Source organism: Perca fluviatilis, chromosome 1, assembly GCF_010015445.1.
Source record: "Perca fluviatilis chromosome 1, GENO_Pfluv_1.0, whole genome shotgun sequence".
Lineage (NCBI taxonomy): Eukaryota > Metazoa > Chordata > Actinopteri > Perciformes > Percidae > Perca > Perca fluviatilis.
In genome coordinates this window covers 25,810,098-25,830,006 of record NC_053112.1, presented here as the reverse complement: position 1 = coordinate 25,830,006, position 19,909 = coordinate 25,810,098, and the positions used below count along the sequence as shown (strand labels likewise).

At 41.2% G+C, this 19,909-nt stretch overlaps 2 protein-coding genes across 7 annotated transcripts; one reads left to right on the top strand and one right to left on the bottom strand.

The window, feature by feature from the left end:
• Positions 1–773: 773 nt before the first annotated feature.
• ppp2r2ca (protein phosphatase 2, regulatory subunit B, gamma a) lies at positions 774–8,953 on the top strand. 4 transcript variants are annotated; one of them, XM_039800434.1, is made up of 10 exons: positions 774–1,045; positions 1,739–1,917; positions 2,485–2,582; positions 2,782–2,965; positions 3,404–3,516; positions 3,820–3,997; positions 5,226–5,390; positions 5,515–5,684; positions 5,883–5,974; positions 6,321–8,953. In XM_039800434.1, the coding sequence occupies exons 2-10, from the start codon at positions 1,854–1,856 to the stop codon at positions 6,616–6,618; spliced, it is 1,362 nt and encodes a 453-aa protein (XP_039656368.1). In that variant the 5' UTR covers positions 774–1,045; positions 1,739–1,853; the 3' UTR covers positions 6,619–8,953. The 4 variants fall into 4 exon arrangements, with proteins under 4 accessions (XP_039656368.1, XP_039656351.1, XP_039656361.1 ...); XM_039800417.1 differs by having other exon boundaries at positions 1,537–1,917; XM_039800427.1 differs by lacking the exon at positions 774–1,045 and adding an exon at positions 1,056–1,235 and having other exon boundaries at positions 1,537–1,917.
• Positions 8,954–9,034: 81 nt separating this feature from the next.
• On the bottom strand, positions 9,035–19,644 carry wfs1a (Wolfram syndrome 1a (wolframin)). 3 transcript variants are annotated; one of them, XM_039800387.1, is made up of 12 exons: positions 19,515–19,644; positions 18,440–19,036; positions 16,652–16,731; positions 15,416–15,560; positions 15,163–15,336; positions 14,647–14,724; positions 14,412–14,551; positions 14,170–14,301; positions 13,746–13,991; positions 13,106–13,384; positions 12,628–12,791; positions 9,035–12,519 (listed from the first exon to the last, which is right to left on the bottom strand). In XM_039800387.1, exons 2-12 carry the CDS (start codon positions 19,029–19,031, stop codon positions 11,334–11,336), a joined length of 3,216 nt encoding a protein of 1,071 aa, XP_039656321.1. In that variant the 5' UTR covers positions 19,032–19,036; positions 19,515–19,644; the 3' UTR covers positions 9,035–11,333. The 3 variants fall into 3 exon arrangements, with proteins under 3 accessions (XP_039656321.1, XP_039656311.1, XP_039656302.1); XM_039800368.1 differs by having other exon boundaries at positions 11,334–12,519; positions 14,647–14,727; XM_039800377.1 differs by lacking the exon at positions 19,515–19,644 and having other exon boundaries at positions 14,647–14,727; positions 18,440–19,031.
• Between the last annotated feature and the right edge of the window lie 265 nt (positions 19,645–19,909).

The following is a 19,909-nucleotide window of genomic DNA, read 5'->3' as shown; positions in this document are numbered from 1 at the left end:
GATTGTTCTTGAATAAATAAATCGCCTATCAAATCAAATTATTGGACAAAATTATATATACACTATACATATGTATAAAAAGTAATAGTAACAGTAAAAGTAACAGTTATAAACTGGTGGGTAGAGTTATGCAAAGTACTATGTTATGTGTATTGTGATCTGTATCAGTCACAGATTATTTTAAATACATTTTAAGACCATCCCTACATTTTAAGAGTTTTGCACCAAAACAAAGTAGGCCTATGAGCAGTATTGTATCAGAATGAAGAAGACACATACATGCTAGTGTTAGTACTGTAAATGGTAGCAGTGAGGGAGGAGCTCACTTAGTACATGCAGTCTTAAAAGAGTGGAGTAATGGAATGTCAGTAATGTAAAACTTATAAAAAAGAGATGATTTTAAAGGGACGTCTTGTAGATAGTCAATTATGGCAACATAATAAGCAACATGTAAGGGAGGGAATGCCAAATAGTGCTGTTACAGGAAAAGGCTTATCAAACTTTGTCTGTTTGTAAAGAGAATATCCCATTTGAGTGATAGTAAAACTGTTGTGTCCGGAGAGAAGCACAAAGGAATCAGCAATCATTGGTTTGTGAGCATTTAATTCCTTTTAAAGCATTGGTTTATGGAGTAATTTAAGTATTTCCTTTAACCCCTAAATTCTATTCTTAATAATACCACTCAGTGTCTAACTGCTCCCTCTGCTGGCCTCTTACTCCTTCATCATCTGCAGTGGGTGGAACCACGACTGACAGCTGTGCTATGATTGGCTGTTCCAGGAGGAGGCTGCCATGACACAGTGGATGCTGAACGGAATCAGTTCCACAGCATCAGCAGGCAGCAGACCTCCATCCTCCTCGTTATCCCTATCTCTTTCTCTTTTTTCTCCTCCTTTGCCTCTCCTCCTCTCACCACCACCCTTGCTCTCTCTTTTCTCTCCCTTCTCCTCCCCGTGGGACAGACACGCAGGCCTGCTCAGGCACTCTGCAGCAGAGGACGTACACACACACGGCAGCAGGAATAGCAGCAGCAGCAGGCGGACTGGTAGGTGTGCTGAGGCCTGTCTCCCTCCTGCAGCACAGGCAAGACGTTGCGTTCTCCTCTGATCTCTGTCAAGGACTATCTATTTGAGAAGTGTGTGTGTGTGTGCGTGTTAGAGCGGGGATCTGGAAAGTAGGCAGAGAAGACTACCACACCCTGGGAACATTCTCTACCACTGTCAGAGCTTCACTGGGTGAACATTGCAGTAGATATTTTCACACTCACATCCTCTTCATCCTGTGCGTGTTTCTGTGTGCATACAGATGGATTTATATTCTCTGTTTCTCTGCTGGAGCTGTTTGTTGTTTTTCCTCCACTCTACAATTCTGGGATTTGCTTCAGCGTTGACTAGGCCTTGTGTTTCTGCACACGTGTCTTTGCTTATAAGTGTGTTGAATGTCTAACAAAGGTCACACCATTTGGCATGCAGTGTGGATGTATTGTGAGCCCGCTTAATGACAGCCCTCCTCTTTTCTTTCCAACTTCATCACCAGCTTTTCCATCCACTTCTCCCTGCCTCACATCTTCTACCTCACCACTTTTCTCTTTTCTGTCCTCCTGCATCTTCTTTTCCTCTTGTTCCTTTTCCTCTTTCTCAAAACCCATCTTCCTCCTACCTCTCCATTCCCGTCTCCATCTCCTCTTCACGCCTCTTCTCCTTCTGGCTGGCTGGTTTCCCATGATGCCTTGTTCCAGGCCGCTACGCTAGGCCCTAGCAGCATGGGCGCAGCCTGGGTGGGGAGAGAGAGCACGGATTGGACCCTTCCCCTCAGGACGGGCGCGCTGGCGGGTCACCCTCCTTCAGCTTCAGATGGGCGAGGACGCTGAGAGCCCCAAAATCAACCACACCTTCCTGCGAGACTACGTCACTGAAGGTAGAACAGACGGTCATCGCTGTCTCTGTGGTGTCAGATAACATGGCGGTATGATTGAATGGATTCATTTCAGCTTCATGGGTGCATTATCCCCGCACTGCTGAATATAGGGAATGGATGTTAACATAAATCATTCCATGACTTAATAAACACTCACTGACAGGCACTTCATTGTTGGGCCTGTTTAAAATTTTAGATATGATTTTGATACTGTGCTCTCCTATGACAGATATATGTTCAATGGTTTTATGGTTGGAGTTTAAGGATCTGAAAGCAGTATTAAGATTCAGTGTTTATTGTGTTGTCCCATTGAGAATTCATCCACATCTGGACCAATCATCATTATCAGAGTTATTGTGGTTTTATTGAACAGGTTACTTTGTATTGATCCAGTATTTTATTCCCACCCCTGTCCATATTTCTCTTAATTCTCTGCACCTCATTTTCCCTGTGCCAACTTAATCTCCTTTTTATTCTATCACCTCTTTATCTCTCCTTCACCCCTTCTTCTTTTATTCTAACTATTATCCTTCTTAATCATCTCACATTTCCTCGTCGCCCTCCTAGCTGATGTCATCTCTACGGTGGAATTTAACCAGACAGGGGACCTGCTGGCTACGGGGGATAAAGGTGGCCGAGTGGTCATCTTTCAGAGAGAGACTGAGGTCGGTTTAACATGTAAAACTTGAAATAATCGCACTATTCTATACCCAGAATATCCACAAACAGCATGCAATAGTTACTACCTAAGCCCTAACTACAGCATTCTGTGCGTCACTTTGTCCCAAAGGGATGTTCTCTGTATTCTATCTTCAAATATATGCTCATTCAAAGCTGTGGTTTCTTATTTTTTGCCCTGTACAGTCTAAAGGGGAGTCAGAGGAGGTGGGGGAAACAGGGGACTCTGGAGAGTACAATGTCTACAGCACATTCCAGAGCCACGAGCCGGACTTTGACTACCTGAAGAGTCTGGAGATTGAAGAGAAAATCAACAAGATCAGATGGCTGCCACAGCAGAATGCAGCACATTTCCTCCTCTCCACCAATGGTGAGAAACCAATGACACCAGGAGAGAACCCAGATCTAATTTTCAGTTAGGATGAAGCTCAACAAGTAGACCTATGTACAGTAATATGAGATATCAATCGGGATGATGCACAGATTTTGATTGATATTAGAAAGATCGTGACTGGCTTCATCTTCTATTATAGGTGGGATAATTGTGGGTCATTGGAATCACATTTGTGGGTACAGGAGTGGCACCATCCTGCCATGTAAAAACAACAGCATCTAATCTGTGCTTAAATGGTATTTCTGTCATGAGACTTAATTGTCCTGAAATTCCTATCTGGATTGCCTTAGAAACTGTCCATATGAAGAGGAAATCATTATCAGGTCTCTTGTCCACTGAGCGTAGCATTTATTGTCAGCTTTTTCTCAACTTAATCAACTTCCTGTGATGTGCAAATCGTTCTGCCTGTCACAGATAAGACCATTAAACTGTGGAAGGTGAGTGAAAGAGACAAGAGACCAGAGGGATACAACCTGAAAGATGAGGAGGGACGGATCAAGGACATCTCTACCATTACCTCTCTTCAGGTGTGCACAAACACACACACACATACACACACACACACACACACACACACACACACACACACACACACACACCGCACACACACACACACACACACACACACATACGCACACACAAGCCTGCACATGTTTACCTTTATTTTGGTCAGTCAAATACTGCCCGTATCAGGTTGATGTTCCAGTGCCCTCATATGACCCCTGACTCTGATGTCCTCTAATTCTGTCCTACATGTCTTCCTATTATGTACCCCCGCTCTCTTTCTTTCCTCCCCACTTTCATCAATAATCTCTATTTCTCTATCTAAGGTGCCGGTGCTGAAACCCACAGATCTGATGGTGGAGGTTCGTCCCAGAAGAGTGTTTTCCAACGGACATACATACCATGTTAACTCCATCTCAGTCAACAGCGACGGGGAGACCTACCTGTCTGCTGATGACCTCCGCATCAATATGTGGCACCTGGGCATCACAGACCGCAGCTTCAGTATCCTTCCTAACAGTGATTTGTTTTGTTTATATCATACACAGTCTCTCTGCTCAGAAACATCAGTCTCTGCTTTCTATAACTCTGTAGCTGGCCTTTGACTTTTGTGTGTAACGTAATCTTTTACTGGAGGAGCTGAATCAGATTTCACAGGGTAGGAAATTCCGAGAACTTCACTGAATGAAAGTACAAAGTATTAGTTTGTGTCATCACAATCAATCTTGCAGCAGCAATGACAAAATTATAATAGGATGATCTTTACTGTAAGTACAAATCAAGGAACAAACTAAGAAGAGTGGAACATATTGGGCCATTTCCTACAGATTAAAAACTGTTATAATAAGACAATAATTTTTGGGGGTTGAATAAACATCCATTCAAATCCAAACCTTGTTTTTTTCCAAACCGAAAATGAATGCCAATTAAATTGCTTAAATGATATTCAAAATTTGATTGGCGCAAAATAAAAATAAAAAATGTCAGTGAATCTATGTATTAAAGTAAACTGTGTGCCTAAAAAGGGCACACTAAATCTGATGTATGTAAGTGTGTGCATGTATTACTGTAATAGTGTTGATAGTACACCACATGCAAGTGTACCAAAATGTATATATTCTTTGATGCTCTCTCTCACACACACACACACACACACACACACACACACACACACACACACACACATACACACACACACACACACACAATACCATCTCTTGAAATATACACACAGTCAAAATATACTTTACATTCTTGCTCATCTGAATTCATCCTTGATCTATATTTAATGTAAACAGCCTATGACTATATTACTATGTTTGGATTTATGTTTGGATTAGAGTGCCGTGTGTTCAGCGCAGGCTGCAGCGTGTTGGATGGGGGTGCAGTTGGTGGTTTCCCATTCAAATGGAAGCTGACCTAGAAAATCATAGAGGCATCTATGGAAGAAGAGTTTAAATAATTCACTCAGCAGCACACTTTCTACTGAACCACACAGGACTACCACAAATAGAACAGAGACAGGAGCAGAGTGTGCATGCATTTTGGGGGTTGGTTGGGGAGCATTTTTGAAGTTGTGATTATAAAATGAGCTGAAAGCATGGAGAACATATTGGTACTGAAACATGAAATATGAAAGCACCTAAAAATGTGTACAGCATGTGTTGGTATGCCTCACTCTGCCCTCGTGCCATCTCTGTGGTGTTTAATTCCTAACAAACCTTTTTCTAAGATATTGTGGACATCAAACCAGCCAACATGGAGGATCTGACAGAGGTGATCACAGCAGCAGAGTTCCACCCTCACCACTGTCACTTGTTTGTGTACAGCAGTAGCAAGGGCACCCTGCGCCTCTGTGACATGAGAGCCTCCGCACTCTGTGACAGACACACCAAACGTGAGCATGTTGTGGACATTGGAGAGCTTGATGAAACGTTGCAACATAGAATTGAGCATATTGGTCTCACAAAAAAAATTAATCTGTCATTATATTCATGAATAATCAATCTGTTGTTGGTCAGTGTTTGAGGAACCTGAAGATCCAGGGAGCCGGTCCTTTTTCTCAGAGATCATTTCCTCTGTGTCGGATGTGAAGTTCAGCCACAGTGGACGTTACCTGCTGACCAGAGACTACCTCACCGCCAAGGTGTGGGACCTAAACATGGACAAGGGCCCCGTGGAGACGTACCAGGTGAGGTAGCACATCTGTTCCCTGATCAGTGTCTCTTCCATGTGTCAGTTACAATCTGTATTACCTTAAATGTATGCCCACCAATCCAGTTAATGTAGCCCTCGGTGCCTGTGTTGTGTTGTTGATGAATATGGCATCTAGCCTGAATTTGAACACAAGCAGTCTGTTGTAGAAGTTGACTGTCTGCTTGATCCCCAGGTCCATGAATACCTGAGGAGTAAGCTGTGTTCCCTCTATGAAAACGACTGCATCTTTGACAAGTTTGAGTGTGTTTGGAACAGCTCAGACAGGTAAGTAGCAGAGATAAAAAGGAGAAAAGGATAGACAAAGTACAGTATATTTAAGTCCATTTAAAAGCATAGGAGGGGGAGTGTGTCAGTGTGTTTCTGCATGCAGTGATCCTCTAAATGCTCAGCATCTGCCATTATCTGACATTTAAATCAATCCCAGAGACAAGCTTAACAGAAGTCCGATCAATCCCTGTGCCTTCAATTTTGTTTTCATCCTTTCCACTTCCACCTTCCACCACTTTCCCACCTTCCGTGAACCGTGCTTTTCTTCTCTTTAACCTCTGCACTGCATTATCTTGCGCTTCTCAATATGACATCTCATTATGTCAATCTCTCCTCTCCTCAGCGTGATCATGACAGGCGCATACAACAGCTTCTTCCGGATGTTTGACAGGGAGACGGGGCGAGGCGTAACCCTAGAGGCTTGGCGCGAAAGCAGCAAACCTCGGGCTGTGCTGCGAACCCGGCGTGTGTATAACGGCGGTAAGCGTCGCCGTGGAGATGTGGGTGTTGATAGCCTGGACTTTACCAAGAAAATCCTGCACATGGCTTGGCACCCATCTGAGAATATCATTGCCATAGCAGCCACCAACAACCTGTACATCTTCCAGGATCGGGTCAACCCTGAGGCGCAGGTACAGTGACAGAAATGGCAATATGGACAGTGGTAGATACAAAGAAAGACAAACAGCAACCCAAATATATTTGGATGTCTTAGAGACGACACTGGGAGTGCAAAGCCTTTATGAGAAGATTAAGTCAAAACCAAGCAGTATCACAACATACTGAGATGCAACATCTGTTTGTGTTGATAAAAGATGAAATTAATGATAAAATCACAAGACTGTTCATTTATTTGATCCCCTAGGAAGGTGTATAATCATTTTTGTTAAACACTGAGACAAACTGACGTCTCCAGTACCCATCAGGACATGTTTTTGGTCCCACTACTACCACTTTTTGAAGATGTTTGTCTAACTACTCCACCATATGGGCAGTAAAAGAGGTGCGGGGACACCTCTCCATCTGCAATGACTCAGTGCTGTTGACCACACAATGTTGCACTCCTCATGTGCTCTGGTAGCCTAACTTTTGACACAAAATGGAAGATTGGCGATGTGTAGCAACAGACAGGGAATGATGCTACAAAACCATCTTGAGATGACAGATGAAGCATATTTTTCACTATTGTGGAACATTAGGAGTGGTGTTATCTTATTGTACAGCTTTTCACAACAACATTTTTTTTCTTCATGGGTCGACAACAGCAGCTTACCTCTCCTTTAGAGCAGTGCTCTTGGAGATTTCACCCGTAAATGCCCGTTCATCTTTGTTTTATTCACTTTGCAATAATAGCACTAACAAAAACACAGTGCAGCAGTATTCCTGCTTTAAAACATGAGCTATCTACAGGTATACACTCTTTTTACTGTTAGCTGTAAATATTCTGTGTTCTTTTTTTTCTAAGGTGGTACCAATTTTGGTTCCAGAGAGCTCAAAGTTAAAAGATGCATTTTTTTGTCCAGTACACTGCTGATGAACCTGGAATCTTATTGATAGAAAAATTGTGAAATCGCACTATTTCAGTTAAAGACTCGATGTAGGGGATTTTTCTTGTAGCAGCACATAAATAGGTATTGCTGGCTGTGAAGAGGGAGGGGTGAAATGTACACAAATCAACACTTACAATTTTGCTGTGTATATTAGGCCTGCATTGGGTTTTGATGATGTCATTTTTTTTCTAAAGTCTACATGGTAAATTACTGAAAAATGAGAGCTACAGTGGGTTATTGTTGAGCTCTCTCACATATGCTCAAATTGAGACTAATTGGTGATTAAACCTAATTTATACAAAAGTTTAATTTATGTTAAGTGTAATGCTAACTTAAAATGAACATCGTTCATTTTATAATACAAAAGCACATTTTGAAGAAGTATCTTACAATCAAGAAAAGATGGAATCTACGCACATTGTTCATAAATGAGTCCCCTGATTTAGCCAAACATGTTGATGAGTGAGTTTGTGTCCAGTGTATTTGAAAGTCAAAGGTCATCATCAGTCCAATAGCTCATTATGTACATTGCTGAAATGTCTTTAACATTCAACCAATAATGTCATGTGAATTTATTATATCACAGGTTCGTAATGTCATTATACCGTATACCTCACAGTGCCACATGCTACTCTGCAGTGAAAAGCCTAGGATGTACAGCAGTAAGGTGATATATGTGTTGGACTGAATTCTGTGACTTTGTCAAGATTTGATTGTTTACAGTGAAGTGCTTTGATTTCAAGTGACCTTGGCCCTGATGGGATCATTGTAAGTGGTCTGGATGTGTACTGTAGCAGGTGGAGTAACAGAATCAGTGCAGAGGTGGAGGTTGCACTTTTCTAACGAGTACCTTCAACCCCAAGTAAAAGAAGACAGTTGTTAATATACAGTATATGTTCCACTTGTCTTCTCTCTCCCCATTTTGCAACTCCTTTGGTTTTAAAATCACTGTTCCCAGACATTTATGTTACAGCCTGTGGACTAGCTACTATGTTTTGGTCTTCAGTGTACGCCAATGTTGTTGAATGCAGACACGATCTTGCACTGACTGGTTTAACGAAGTGTACAACACATGAAAATCCACATTGACATCCCACAAGAAAATGGTTTACATAGTGGCAGGCCACCTGAAGCATTATAAACATTACCGGGCTCATTCCTCCAATGGTGAGCTGCAGCTTAGAGCAGGTCAGTTGTAATCACATCAAAACCACCATCACGTGCAAACACTGAGAGGATTTGTGTTCAGGAGCACAGCAGCAGCATGTTGCCATTACTCAATGCTACTAGCGTGTATATCTATCATACTTAAAAAAAAAGAAGCATAAATCTAACTATACAAAAAACATAACTTAAATGAGGTGAATGAAAGGAATGTGCATTAATAAAATAATATAAAATCTGACAAATAAATGTGTTGGATCATTTTATGTTTGTGTGTCTATATTAAAGTTCTCATCACTGAACTTTCAGACTATGAATCTGAATAAAAGCATCAAAAAGGGGGTTTTGTTTGAAAGACAAGTACTTTAATTGTATGCTCCCATAAACTCCATCACTAAATAAAGAAGGCACTCAGAGTCACAGTAAACAGGTTCAACATCAGTTAGTCATTCACAGGTAAGTAATGTAGAGGTTACAGTTTAATATGTTCACATGGCTTTTTATGCACTGCAAGTATCATATGCTGATCATCTAAGTGCTTCTAATGCAGTTTAACAAAACATCACTGCCCTGTAAAATCCATGCATCTCAATGAAGAACAGCCCCATTTTCAGCTTTGCAACAGCATTTTTCTAAATTCCTTTTGAAATTCTGTATTTTGCTTAAGAAGTAGGAGACTCTTCTCAACCCATAAATAAACACTTAAAACATCAGTTTACCCTTACAGTAACAAAAAGCAAAGTTAAAAACTATGACATTTATTTTGTCTTATAAATGTGACTAAATTATCATGACATCAGGGCAATGTAAAAGCACTGAAGCAAAACAAACCATATATATATATATATATATATATATATATATATATATACATCAAAATTCACACTACTGGCACTCTATTTCTACGGAATGAACACTGTTCAATCTTTTGTTGGCATGTCTAGAGTCAGATATACCAGAGGAAGACTCATTGTAGACTGTGGAGACTAGTGGTGTTTATAAAAAATAAAATCAGCATATTTAGAAGTCATCCCTACCGGTTACTTAAAATCAGTTGCTGCATCATTGGCCATGTCATCTTTGCTGTGGCATTCTGGTGTCTGAGTATAATGCGAACCATGAAACTATGACTACAGCTGCATACTTTGACAGGTTTGTGGGCTTACAATGAACAGCCTCACTGCAAAAAAAAGAAAAAAAAGAAAAGAAAGAAAACTTATCAATGTCTTAATTGGCTTTTCAAATGACATTTTATGTGCATTGCAGCTCAAGGCACAGGGACATCTGATCAATAAATAAATATAAGATTAAGACCAGAATGCTTTAAGATCAGAAAGCAAGATCATTCTTGGCTAACAGAGCCAAACATATATATTGCCACACAACCTCCAAATAAATAGGTAAACCTACATTTTATCATGCACTACACACAAAAAGGTACACACTCACTGTATATGCAAACATATTTCCCATACTAGTAAGACATTCCTTAGTACAAAAGCAGCAGCAACATTCCTCTTATTTAAGATAAATTTCACTCTGATAACATTTCATTTGTAACAAAAGTAAGACTGTCTAGGCATTCAAAAGTGGTCAGCACCCAACATTAGCTTCCCTGACATAATCTGGTACCATCAATTTACAGGCTTTTTGTCCAGTAAGTTAAAACAATGCAAACATGAAACTTCTGAAAACACAACCCTGTTACAGAAGCTCTGAGAGGCAAGTGAGAATACAATTAAAATAAGTTTAACCATTTTCTAAGTCTAATCTTACATGTTTTTTTCATCTGTCAAAACAGGTGAAAAAAGTGTGTTGTTGTAATCATTATTTTGGCCAAAAGAAGCTGAGGTGCACCACTACCCCATGTTTTAGCGCCAATTAAAATACATTTCTAGCCAAAAGAAAGACATGACAGTAATGTAACATACCTTGCTAACAAACAATATATGTACCTTGTGTTTAGAGTTCATGGAGAAATTAAAACTCACCAGGAAGAAAACATGAATGCTTTTAGTCCTATTTAGAACATGGGGTAGTGCTGCACTTCAGACTCCGGTGGCCGAAATGAGTATTACAACAACAAACACTGGCAAAACATGTTTTCCCACCTGTTTCAGAGATGAAAAAATAGGAAGGATTGTCCTGGCAAAACCTTTTTTTTTCACCTGTTCTTAAGTCATAAACACAGGAAAGAAAAAGATTTATCAGACAAAATGGATCATCATAATTGTTTTTCTTACTGCTTTGCCTCTCAGAGCTTCGGTACCCTGGACACAATTAAGTGAATATTTTTTCGTCTCTTGGCTTTAGTAAAAATTAGTAAAACTCAAAGTGATTGGTACAATAAGTCTCAAGCCAAAGTTGGTATCTGACCATTCTTGGACTGCTTTAGAGGTACATTTTACAAATCTTTGTAACTGACAGGAAGTACTTAAAATATGAAATAATTTCAATGCTATAACCTAAATATAAATACAATTTCACTACATAAACATGAGATGTAGATCCATGTTAAATCAAATTGTAAACAACATCATAAGTTACATTAGTAACGTTATCACATCACAAGATAAAGACAGCATGGCTTCCTGAAGAGATTAAAGTGAGTCATTATTACTTCAGCTTCACTGTCTTTCTTCTCAGGTGGTGATTTTTGCTGACAGGAAGGGAGAAAAGAAAAAATCGAATGCAAACTTCAGGGCTCTCATTGTAGTGCGTCTCCAGTCTCTCTCTATCTTCACCTGCCTGCCTCCAGTCAGCTGTGACGAAACACAGTCCAGACAGTGGATCGCCTTTAACTCGAAGGCTGGAGCCCTGGCTCCTAGGCGGCCCTCCAGCTTGGTGCTAAACTCCACCATATCACCGGGATTAAGGTTAAGCAGAACTTGCTTGAACTCATGGCTGGCAATTAGGACTATATCCCAGGCTGGGTCCTCTACACCTCCATCCCGTAACATCCCTACTGTCACCTCAAAGAAGTGGCTGTCAAAGCGTTTGATATGGCAGGTGTTTTTGGCCAGAGCCTTGATCTGACACAACTCTTCCTCTTCTTGCATTTGGAGAAGTATGGGCAGTGAAAGGGTTGCCGATGCAGAACCAGCTGCCAAATTGGCAGCTGTTTGGTTTGCGACTGTAGTATTCTTTGGCTCACATTTGGGATACGTCTCTCCATACAGGCAGCGCAGCCAGTCTCCCATGAAAACCGGCAACATGTTAATGACCGACTGTGCCCCGTTTTCTGTTTCGGCCACACGGACATGCTTGAAACGCCCAGCCCAGGTGATTCTGTGTCCATGCAGGTGGCTGCAGAAGAGCTGTGTCTGGGCCATGCCTTTAGTTTCCCAGGCAGGGGGCCCGCACGCCTGGCTATACTGTCTCCAAGTCAGGGTGGAATTGTACACTTTCTGTCCTTCTGCATGGTACACATAGATAGAGAAGAATAGGATCACCATGGAGATGCAGAGTAAGATGAGTTTGACTGGGCCGCGGTGGGTCAGTGAGCGGAAGACATCCAGAATAGACATGCTGAACCGCGTCCACAGCCGCAGGGTGACGGGGATCGCACAAACTACCAGGGTCACAATCACCTTTGTCAGTTCCAGCTCGAGGAACCACTTAAAGAGCTGGATCATGAGCATGGCGGCAAGGCCAAAAGCCAGAACAGGCAGGGCAAACAGGAAGAGAAAGTAGGCCACACAGGTGCGCATTAGACCCACAGCAGAGGAACTCTGCAGGAGCACCACAGAGAACTCACACCACATGAAGCACACAAGGTATGGAACCAGAAAGCAGTAAGTCCCTCTGAAACCACGCACCCTGGCCATGCTGAAGGTGAAAGAAAGAACAGGAAATAAAATAAATGCATATATATTACAATTTTATATTTAACTGGTGTTCAACAACACATCCAATAGCCCAAATGCTCATGCTCACCTGAAGAACAGATAGAACAGATAAACATAAAGCAGACAGGGCAGACTGAGTTTCAGCACCATTGACTCCCCCAGTGGCAGTGTGGCAAAGGTGTGCCCCAGGAAACGAATCACTGTCATGTTCTCTGGCAGCAACTGGGTCAGGCAACACAGAGATGATGTGACCTGGATAAAAAAAAATAAAAAAAAATAAATACATACATAAACTAGTTTTTTTGCTAAACTTTAAGGGATCTGTTTTAATTGTAATTTATGTCTGTCAGATTAAAAAGCATTAAAAAGGACCACATTTCTGCATATTTTAGCTCATCCTATACAGATCATGTAACATTTATGTCAAACATTTCTACAAACCTGCTTTATACTGTGTACAATTTTAGTTGTGATAGTAATAAAGTTATACTCTGTGAGTTGTAGTTAATAGGCTACAACATGCAGAACTGTGATTTAATCACATATGTTATGCCAGTGTTGCTGACCTCTATGACCATTGCTCGGCGTGCATATGTTGCAGCGATGGGGCTGAGGCTCTTGTAGCTGACAGCAGTAAAGAAGATGGCCACAGTGGAGAGCTCAGAACAGGGGATCCAGTTCTTGTCAGCTACAGGAAAGGAGAAAATGACAAAGAAAACAGACAGGATAAAATAGAGATACGGTTCTAGGTTGTTCCAGCCAAAGTTGGTCTCTGCCTGCTCCACATCCAGGTCAGGTTCTATATGTATCAGCAGAGATGTCAGGGCTCTGAAGTTCTCCCAAGTCTGTGAAAAAAAGAAAAACAAAGATGTTAGTTCAAAGAAAGAGAGATATACATTTTTTTGAACATCCAGAAATCATTATATATATAATATAATTTTTCCGGTCAGATTTCATGTCAAATGTGTATGATTTATGACAGTAAGGAAAATGACAGCATTCCTTGACTATATGAGTTTCCCACTGGCATAGTTTGTGAAAAGAGGGAATGACACGTGGAAAACTTCCAACATGTTCATCCACATCAGTAAAGTGAAAAACAAAAATGAATGCAAAGACATCAACATCTTGACAGAACAGAGAAACATGTAGCAACATAGTTTTTGCATTGAAAAGCAACTGGGCTAAATTGCCAACTATAATCACCTTGCTGCTCTGGAGAACACGCAGTGTGCAGATGATCATGGAGATGAAGGAGAGGTAGAAGACAAGCAAGGGGATGACGAAAGCAAACAAGTCAATGGTCAGGTTGCTGATGATGAAAAAGAAAATAAGAGCGTTGACGTGTTGCGTGGGGATGACTGTGCTCAGCCACTGAACACCGGCCCTTGATGCCCAGTCCACCAGGTGCTCTTTCATCTCAACAATACCGTGCAGCGGGTACTGCAGGATCTGAAGTCAAGAGAGACAGATATAAAGAGAGACCTGACAAATGTACAACATGCAAAAACCAGGAAAGATAACTGAACAATCAAGAGTAAAAACATCCACAACAAAAGACATTTCACAGATATTTAATATAGAATAACTCAAGGAAAATAGAATGAAATGTATTGCTAGACATCATTACCATTAAGCGTGATTTCATGTCCATGGCTTTTTTTATGGCCCCATTCTGTCTAGTGTCCAGCATCATCCCCCTTCGGCCAAAGCTCCAAGAACGTTTAAATGTCTTCTTGTATCCTGATGGGACCAGCTCAGCCTTTTGTTAAAACACAATTGGGTCCACATACAAAAATACACACATGGAAAATGACATCTGTGTCCTTATGATGAGATATTATTTCTATTTTTCCTGATTGGGTCTTTTACCTCCCCACTTCTGTTGTCAGCGGTAGAGCTTTTAGTCTTGACTGTGACCTGGCTGCCAGTATGGGGCGAAGAGGGGACAATACCTTGTGCATACTTTTTAGTCATCTCAACAAAGTCATCCAGGTCCACTAACTGTGTGGCTGAGAGGACACAAAGAAAGCAGTTATAGATAGAAGAAGTCACATTATGTTCTCTTTTTTGTCTCTGACAGAGAGAGCTCTGACTGCATACTTACACTCATTGCTGACCATGCTCTCTAATACTTTCTGGGTCTGGCCTGAGGTTGGGCCAGGAATCGTGCTTGCAGTGCTCCCTGCTGGTGAGGAATAACAACAACACAAGTGAGCTACAAACATTCCCCTGGATGTGGTGGCTTGCATGTTATGTGATATTCTTCACCATGACAGCTGCAAATACTGAAATGACAAAGGGAATATACAATATATTTAACATCAATGGCAGCTTTAGATATAACAGCATGCTACAGCATTCTGGACGGTCTGTAGTACATAAGGCATAAAAGATTTTTTTGGGGGGCTTTTTCCCTTTATTATATAGTGATAGTGGATAGACAGGAAAGGGGGAGAGAAATGTGGGATGACACGCAGCAAAGGGCAGCAGGTCGGATTCGAACCCGCACCGCTGCAGGACTCGGCCTACATGGGGCGAACTCTCTTACTGGGTGAGCTAGAGACCACGGTTTTGATGGAGTCTTTGTCCACATGGCTGTGATTGTGTTTGTGCATCCTACCTGGCATTGCATTGACCTGGTTGACATTTTCCAGCATCTCAGACACAGCCACCTTCTTCTTCCTCTCTGGGTTGAGTTTCCAGTACATCATCATGGCTGCTTTACGAACTGCCAGCTCAAACTTACTCTCTGTCGACAACTTGCGCATGTCGGCCTCATTCTCTGGGGTGATTCCTAGTAGAGTGCAAGGAAAAGTTACGGAACAATAAACACAAATACACAAATACAGTGCATTGTATTCTGTAACATTAACCTTTTTTCTGCATCCAACAGCGCTGCAGTGCTCTCGCTGCACTTTTTCTTCCCTGTTTAGCTGCTTTAATCAGCCAGTTAACAGCCAGACGATTATTTAGCTCTGTGTCCTTCTCTTCAGCAAGAATCAAGTAGTGCTGACCCAGCTGAAACACAGAAGAGAGGAGATTAACTCAGCAAGTGTGGGCTTGGTCTAACTAGGTGCAATCAGACAATGTCCCTCATTAGTTTGGATAATCCTCAAGGCACACTGGTTTTATAGGGACTATTTCTTTGGTAAAAAAAAGAAGTAGTTCCAATCAAAACAGTCCACGGTGAAGTTCATGGAACCACTTGAATTACAGATGACTACAAAACCTATAATTCCCTCTCCCTGTGGTCATCAGTTTCAGGGGTAGCCTTTTCTTACAGTCTATGGGGGTAGCGCAGGCCCCAGAGGCATATCAAGTGACTGTGTTCTAATCTTAACTGTTATTTCTTAACTTTCTACTCGCCTAGTTATCATTACATGTGTCTGTTTATAGCGGGGTGAGATGTGTCTTCATTTGAAATAGCATGAATATATTCCTGCCTCTGTCGATGTAAGATACTACAAGCATACTATAATCTCATAAACCTGCTTTCTTAGCATGCATTTAAATCAATGGTGTTGTCAAACTACAATTATACAGCTACAGTAAACACTGATTAGCGTTATAGTATATGACACATTATTGCAGCGTCTGATCCATTCTAATCCAACCACTATCCTGATGTGGTCACGTTTTGACATGTTCACTTACACACAGGACTGTGGTTATTTAGGTGCTTGGTATTTGCAAATACATGACATATAGCATGGGGAAGGTAAAGCCACATAAGGAGCCACTCAGGAATTTACCCTTTCAGGCTGGTGGGTCTTAAATGTAAAGTCTTGGCTCATATTCCACCTCTAGCCCCCCTTTTCTCTTCTGCCAGCACCTCTTTTAACATTTGTACTTCTTGGTAGAGTTTGAGGAGTAAAAAGAGTGTGAATATTTCATTAATATTTGTACAAATTCAGTGCAGTGCTGCAATACACTGCAATAGTGTTCATAATGATTTGTATGTGTGACAGCATTTCGGTGTATCATATTGGAAGCCTGGGATCATTTTCCAAATGGCCAAAAATAGACACATGCTCACAACCAGACTGAGTCAACCAGCAGGACGGAAAACAATGCCAAGTGCCAGTCTGTGTGCATGTGCTTTAACTCACCCGGGTCTGGGCTCTGGCATCACCAGCTTTGGCCTTCTCCTCTATTTGCTCCAAGGACAAATCTTCCTCTGGTTCTTCATCTGGAGGAGGTGAGAGGAGATCTTGATCAATGAAAAACTACTTTCTGAAACAATGGATTAAAAAATACCCTCACGTCCAAACTTGTATAGTGGTATGACTGTATTGAATGAGCAATGTGACTGATTTTTACACATAATGTGTTCACAGCCTGCAATTAACAAATCCCAACTGACATATAGCTTGTAATATGAGAATAACAAGAAGTCAGAGGTGAAGTAGATGTGAGAGTCTGTGCATCTGTCTGTATATGCATATAGTCTGTGACAAGACCCCAGAGCTCCTTCAACACCGTGCCCAGATACTATGTCACACCATTACTTGTCAATTGCATTGAGTTTCATAACTGTTACTTGTCTCTCCAGTGTCCTTTAAGCAAAGGAGTTCAGTGTCTTCGCCTGTAGCACTATTTCAAATGTCACAGCAAAATATCTTACTGGGGCAACCAGTTTGATGGTTTCACTTCCAGCAGCTCTGACATATGATGACAGTGAAATATCACAAAGTTTAAATTGTAATTCATAAATAATTAATATTATCAGTTTCAAATAACCACTGGGTGCCAAGAATTGGTTCATATATTGCTGACAAAAGGTTGCTATGTAATAACTTTAAGCTTACAGTAAGCATGTTCAGATTCAACAAAACAAAAAGGCTAGCCATGCTAATGGCTCTGTGAGACTTTACTTAGGCATGGCAGTGCTTGGAGCTGAATGCTAATGTCAGCGTGCTAACATGCTCACAAATTAATTAATTAATTAGCACTGAACATACATCTGAGCCTGAATGTTATTAGTTTTGCAGACAGGCCTATTTAGTCAATAAACCAACGTACTGGACAAATAAAAGTTTTGACCTGGTGATGTCACTAACTGAAAAGTTGGGTCATCAAAAGGATCACTAAGTTTTAACAATTCATCCCGAGGGGGACATGAATGTGCACCAAATTCCATGACATGGAATTTACTCAAAACCACAAATGTAAACCTCATGGCAGTGCCAGATGAAAAGTCAGGGATCACCAAAGTCATTAGGATTTGTTGTCTGGGCTCTGGGCACTACGAATGTATGTACAAAATGGCATGGCAGTCCATCTCATGGTTGTTGAGATATTAGAACCAGAAGTGGTGACTGACCGACCATCAGGCCGACATTGCCATTCCATAGAGCCTTGATGCTATTATGACTAAAAAAGTTCACCAATGTGTGTGTTGAATGCACGGCAAAAGGGTTGGCAAGTCACTGCAAAACTATTTGCCTGCATGTTCACACACATACAGTGAAGAGGAGAAGGCAATGTATAAGTGAAGGCCTTGCGCTTCTTTTCTGCAGTATTTCAAGTAGGGATTCAAATGTCGAATGTTGAATTAAATTGAACCGTTGGAAAATAATAATTTTATTTAACTTTATGTAGTGTATTACTGTAATTTCTGTTTTTGTATGAAACCTTTTCTGCAGAGATGCAGCCCAAGGTGCTTCACAAAACAATGAAAACAAGAAAACAATTATCTGAAGTAATTCTGGCCAAGAGAGATGCTTATCCAAGGGCAGAATTACCCTGCTACACATGGAAATACATGTATAAACATAGCACAAGGCTTATCAGCACAACACAGCAATGCGTCTGGGGTCTGAGACTTCTGCACTCAGGGCTATTTTAAACTCACAATGTGTCATTTAATCCCAAACCCCAAACAAAGGCATTCTTACCATTCTCTTCATCATTGGGATCCTCCTCAGCTTTCCTAAGTCTTTCCTGTATTATCACCCGCTTGGCCATGGAGGCAAAGGTGCGTTTCATGGGAACGCTGGAAGAAGTTGTAGGAGCCACGGTAGAAGCAGAGATGGAAGAAGTAGTAGGGGAATCTGTTGGAGTGTTACAGGCCAAGCAATCTGATGTAAAGGAGGCATATTTGACCTTGGGCAATGATGACATTTGGGGGATTTGAGGGGTAGAGCAGTTAGGAGAAGTAACAAGGGGTGTTTTGTTTGGAGGAGGAGAGGAGGGTTCAGTGGATGTGGGTTTACTGGGCGCAGCAGGACTTAAGGGCTTTGACCCCTCTACAGAAGCAGGGGTATCCATCAATTTAGAGATTGTGTGAGCAGATGTTTGAGAAGAATTAGATAATTTTCTTGGTTCTGTAGTGGTCTCTGTTGAGGTTGGAGATTTGGCGGGGTAAGAAGGAGCAGAGATTAGTGAAGGAGGATTCTGTTTGGTGGATGGAAGAGAGGGTCCCTCAACGGCAGGGAATGACCCCTGGGTGTTCACAGCTTTTGGAGATGCCGGGAAATCCTTCTCCATATTTACTGGAATAAAAAGGGTGTACATAACATATAATAATCCATACACTGCAGCAAAATAATCAAGTTAATTTGTAAAAGTGAGTCATAAGTGAAGACACAGCTGGGGGGTTGACTCTGTAAACTCCCTGACAGAGAAATTGGAGGATCCCATCCTCTGGATATTTTGCAGCTAAAATATGACACCTTCCTTTTGAAGAGTTTTGACATGGATACAAACATCAGGGAAACCCTGTTCTACTCAGTGTGAATCAACATTGTGAAAGAAGAAACAAAGTGGCAAATGAAAGCCACTTTGTGTTAACCTGATATTTAAACTTTGAAAGTAAAATATAGAGTTTCATCGGTTTTTCACATGCATCACACGCGGACACTAAATGTGCAAGTAGCTATACTATAACTATGAACTTCATGTCAAGTAAATTCTCAACCATAAACCTGCGCAAATACAGCACTGGCTAAAACAAAAGAAATAAAACCTTACTTGGTAACTAAATGAGCAGATTTCTTCAGGATAAAAAGTAAATTGTCCACTTCAATTCAAAAGTTGTGTCTGTAGTCCATGCTGAGCTGCATGCACTCAACACTGCGACACACACTGAACGTGGCCAAACTCTCAAGTGTCAGGTCTATAACAACACCACAACTTTAAGGTCTGCCCTCTTGAAATATACTTGCCCCTGATAGGGAGAAATATATGCCCGTCAAACGGCCAACGTATCGGATTAGTTATAGGCGTTTTATTGCTTCGTAAACTTGTGAGGGACATTTTTACCTATATATATATATATATATATCGTCTCTTCTAACGTTTTCTTGAATTAATCACCCGTGTCTCTTTTTGTATTTTTGAAGCTTGAAAGTAGTGGGATGTTTAAT

Coding starts and splice junctions, on each gene's coding strand:
- ppp2r2ca (XM_039800434.1), top strand. CDS start 1,854: ATGGGCGAGGACGCTGAGAGCCCCAAAATCAACCACACCTTCCTGCGA. Junction 2,583..2,781: donor TCTTTCAGAGAGAGACTGAG/GTCGGTTTAACA, acceptor TGCCCTGTACAG/TCTAAAGGGGAGTCAGAGGA. Junction 5,975..6,320: donor GTTTGGAACAGCTCAGACAG/GTAAGTAGCAGA, acceptor TCCTCTCCTCAG/CGTGATCATGACAGGCGCAT.
- wfs1a (XM_039800368.1), bottom strand. CDS start 19,031: ATGGAGAAGGATTTCCCGGCATCTCCAAAAGCTGTGAACACCCAGGGG. Junction 15,337..15,415: donor CTGTTGGATGCAGAAAAAAG/GTTAATGTTACA, acceptor GCACTCTACTAG/GAATCACCCCAGAGAATGAG. Junction 13,992..14,169: donor ACATGAAATCACGCTTAATG/GTAATGATGTCT, acceptor TCTTGACTTCAG/ATCCTGCAGTACCCGCTGCA.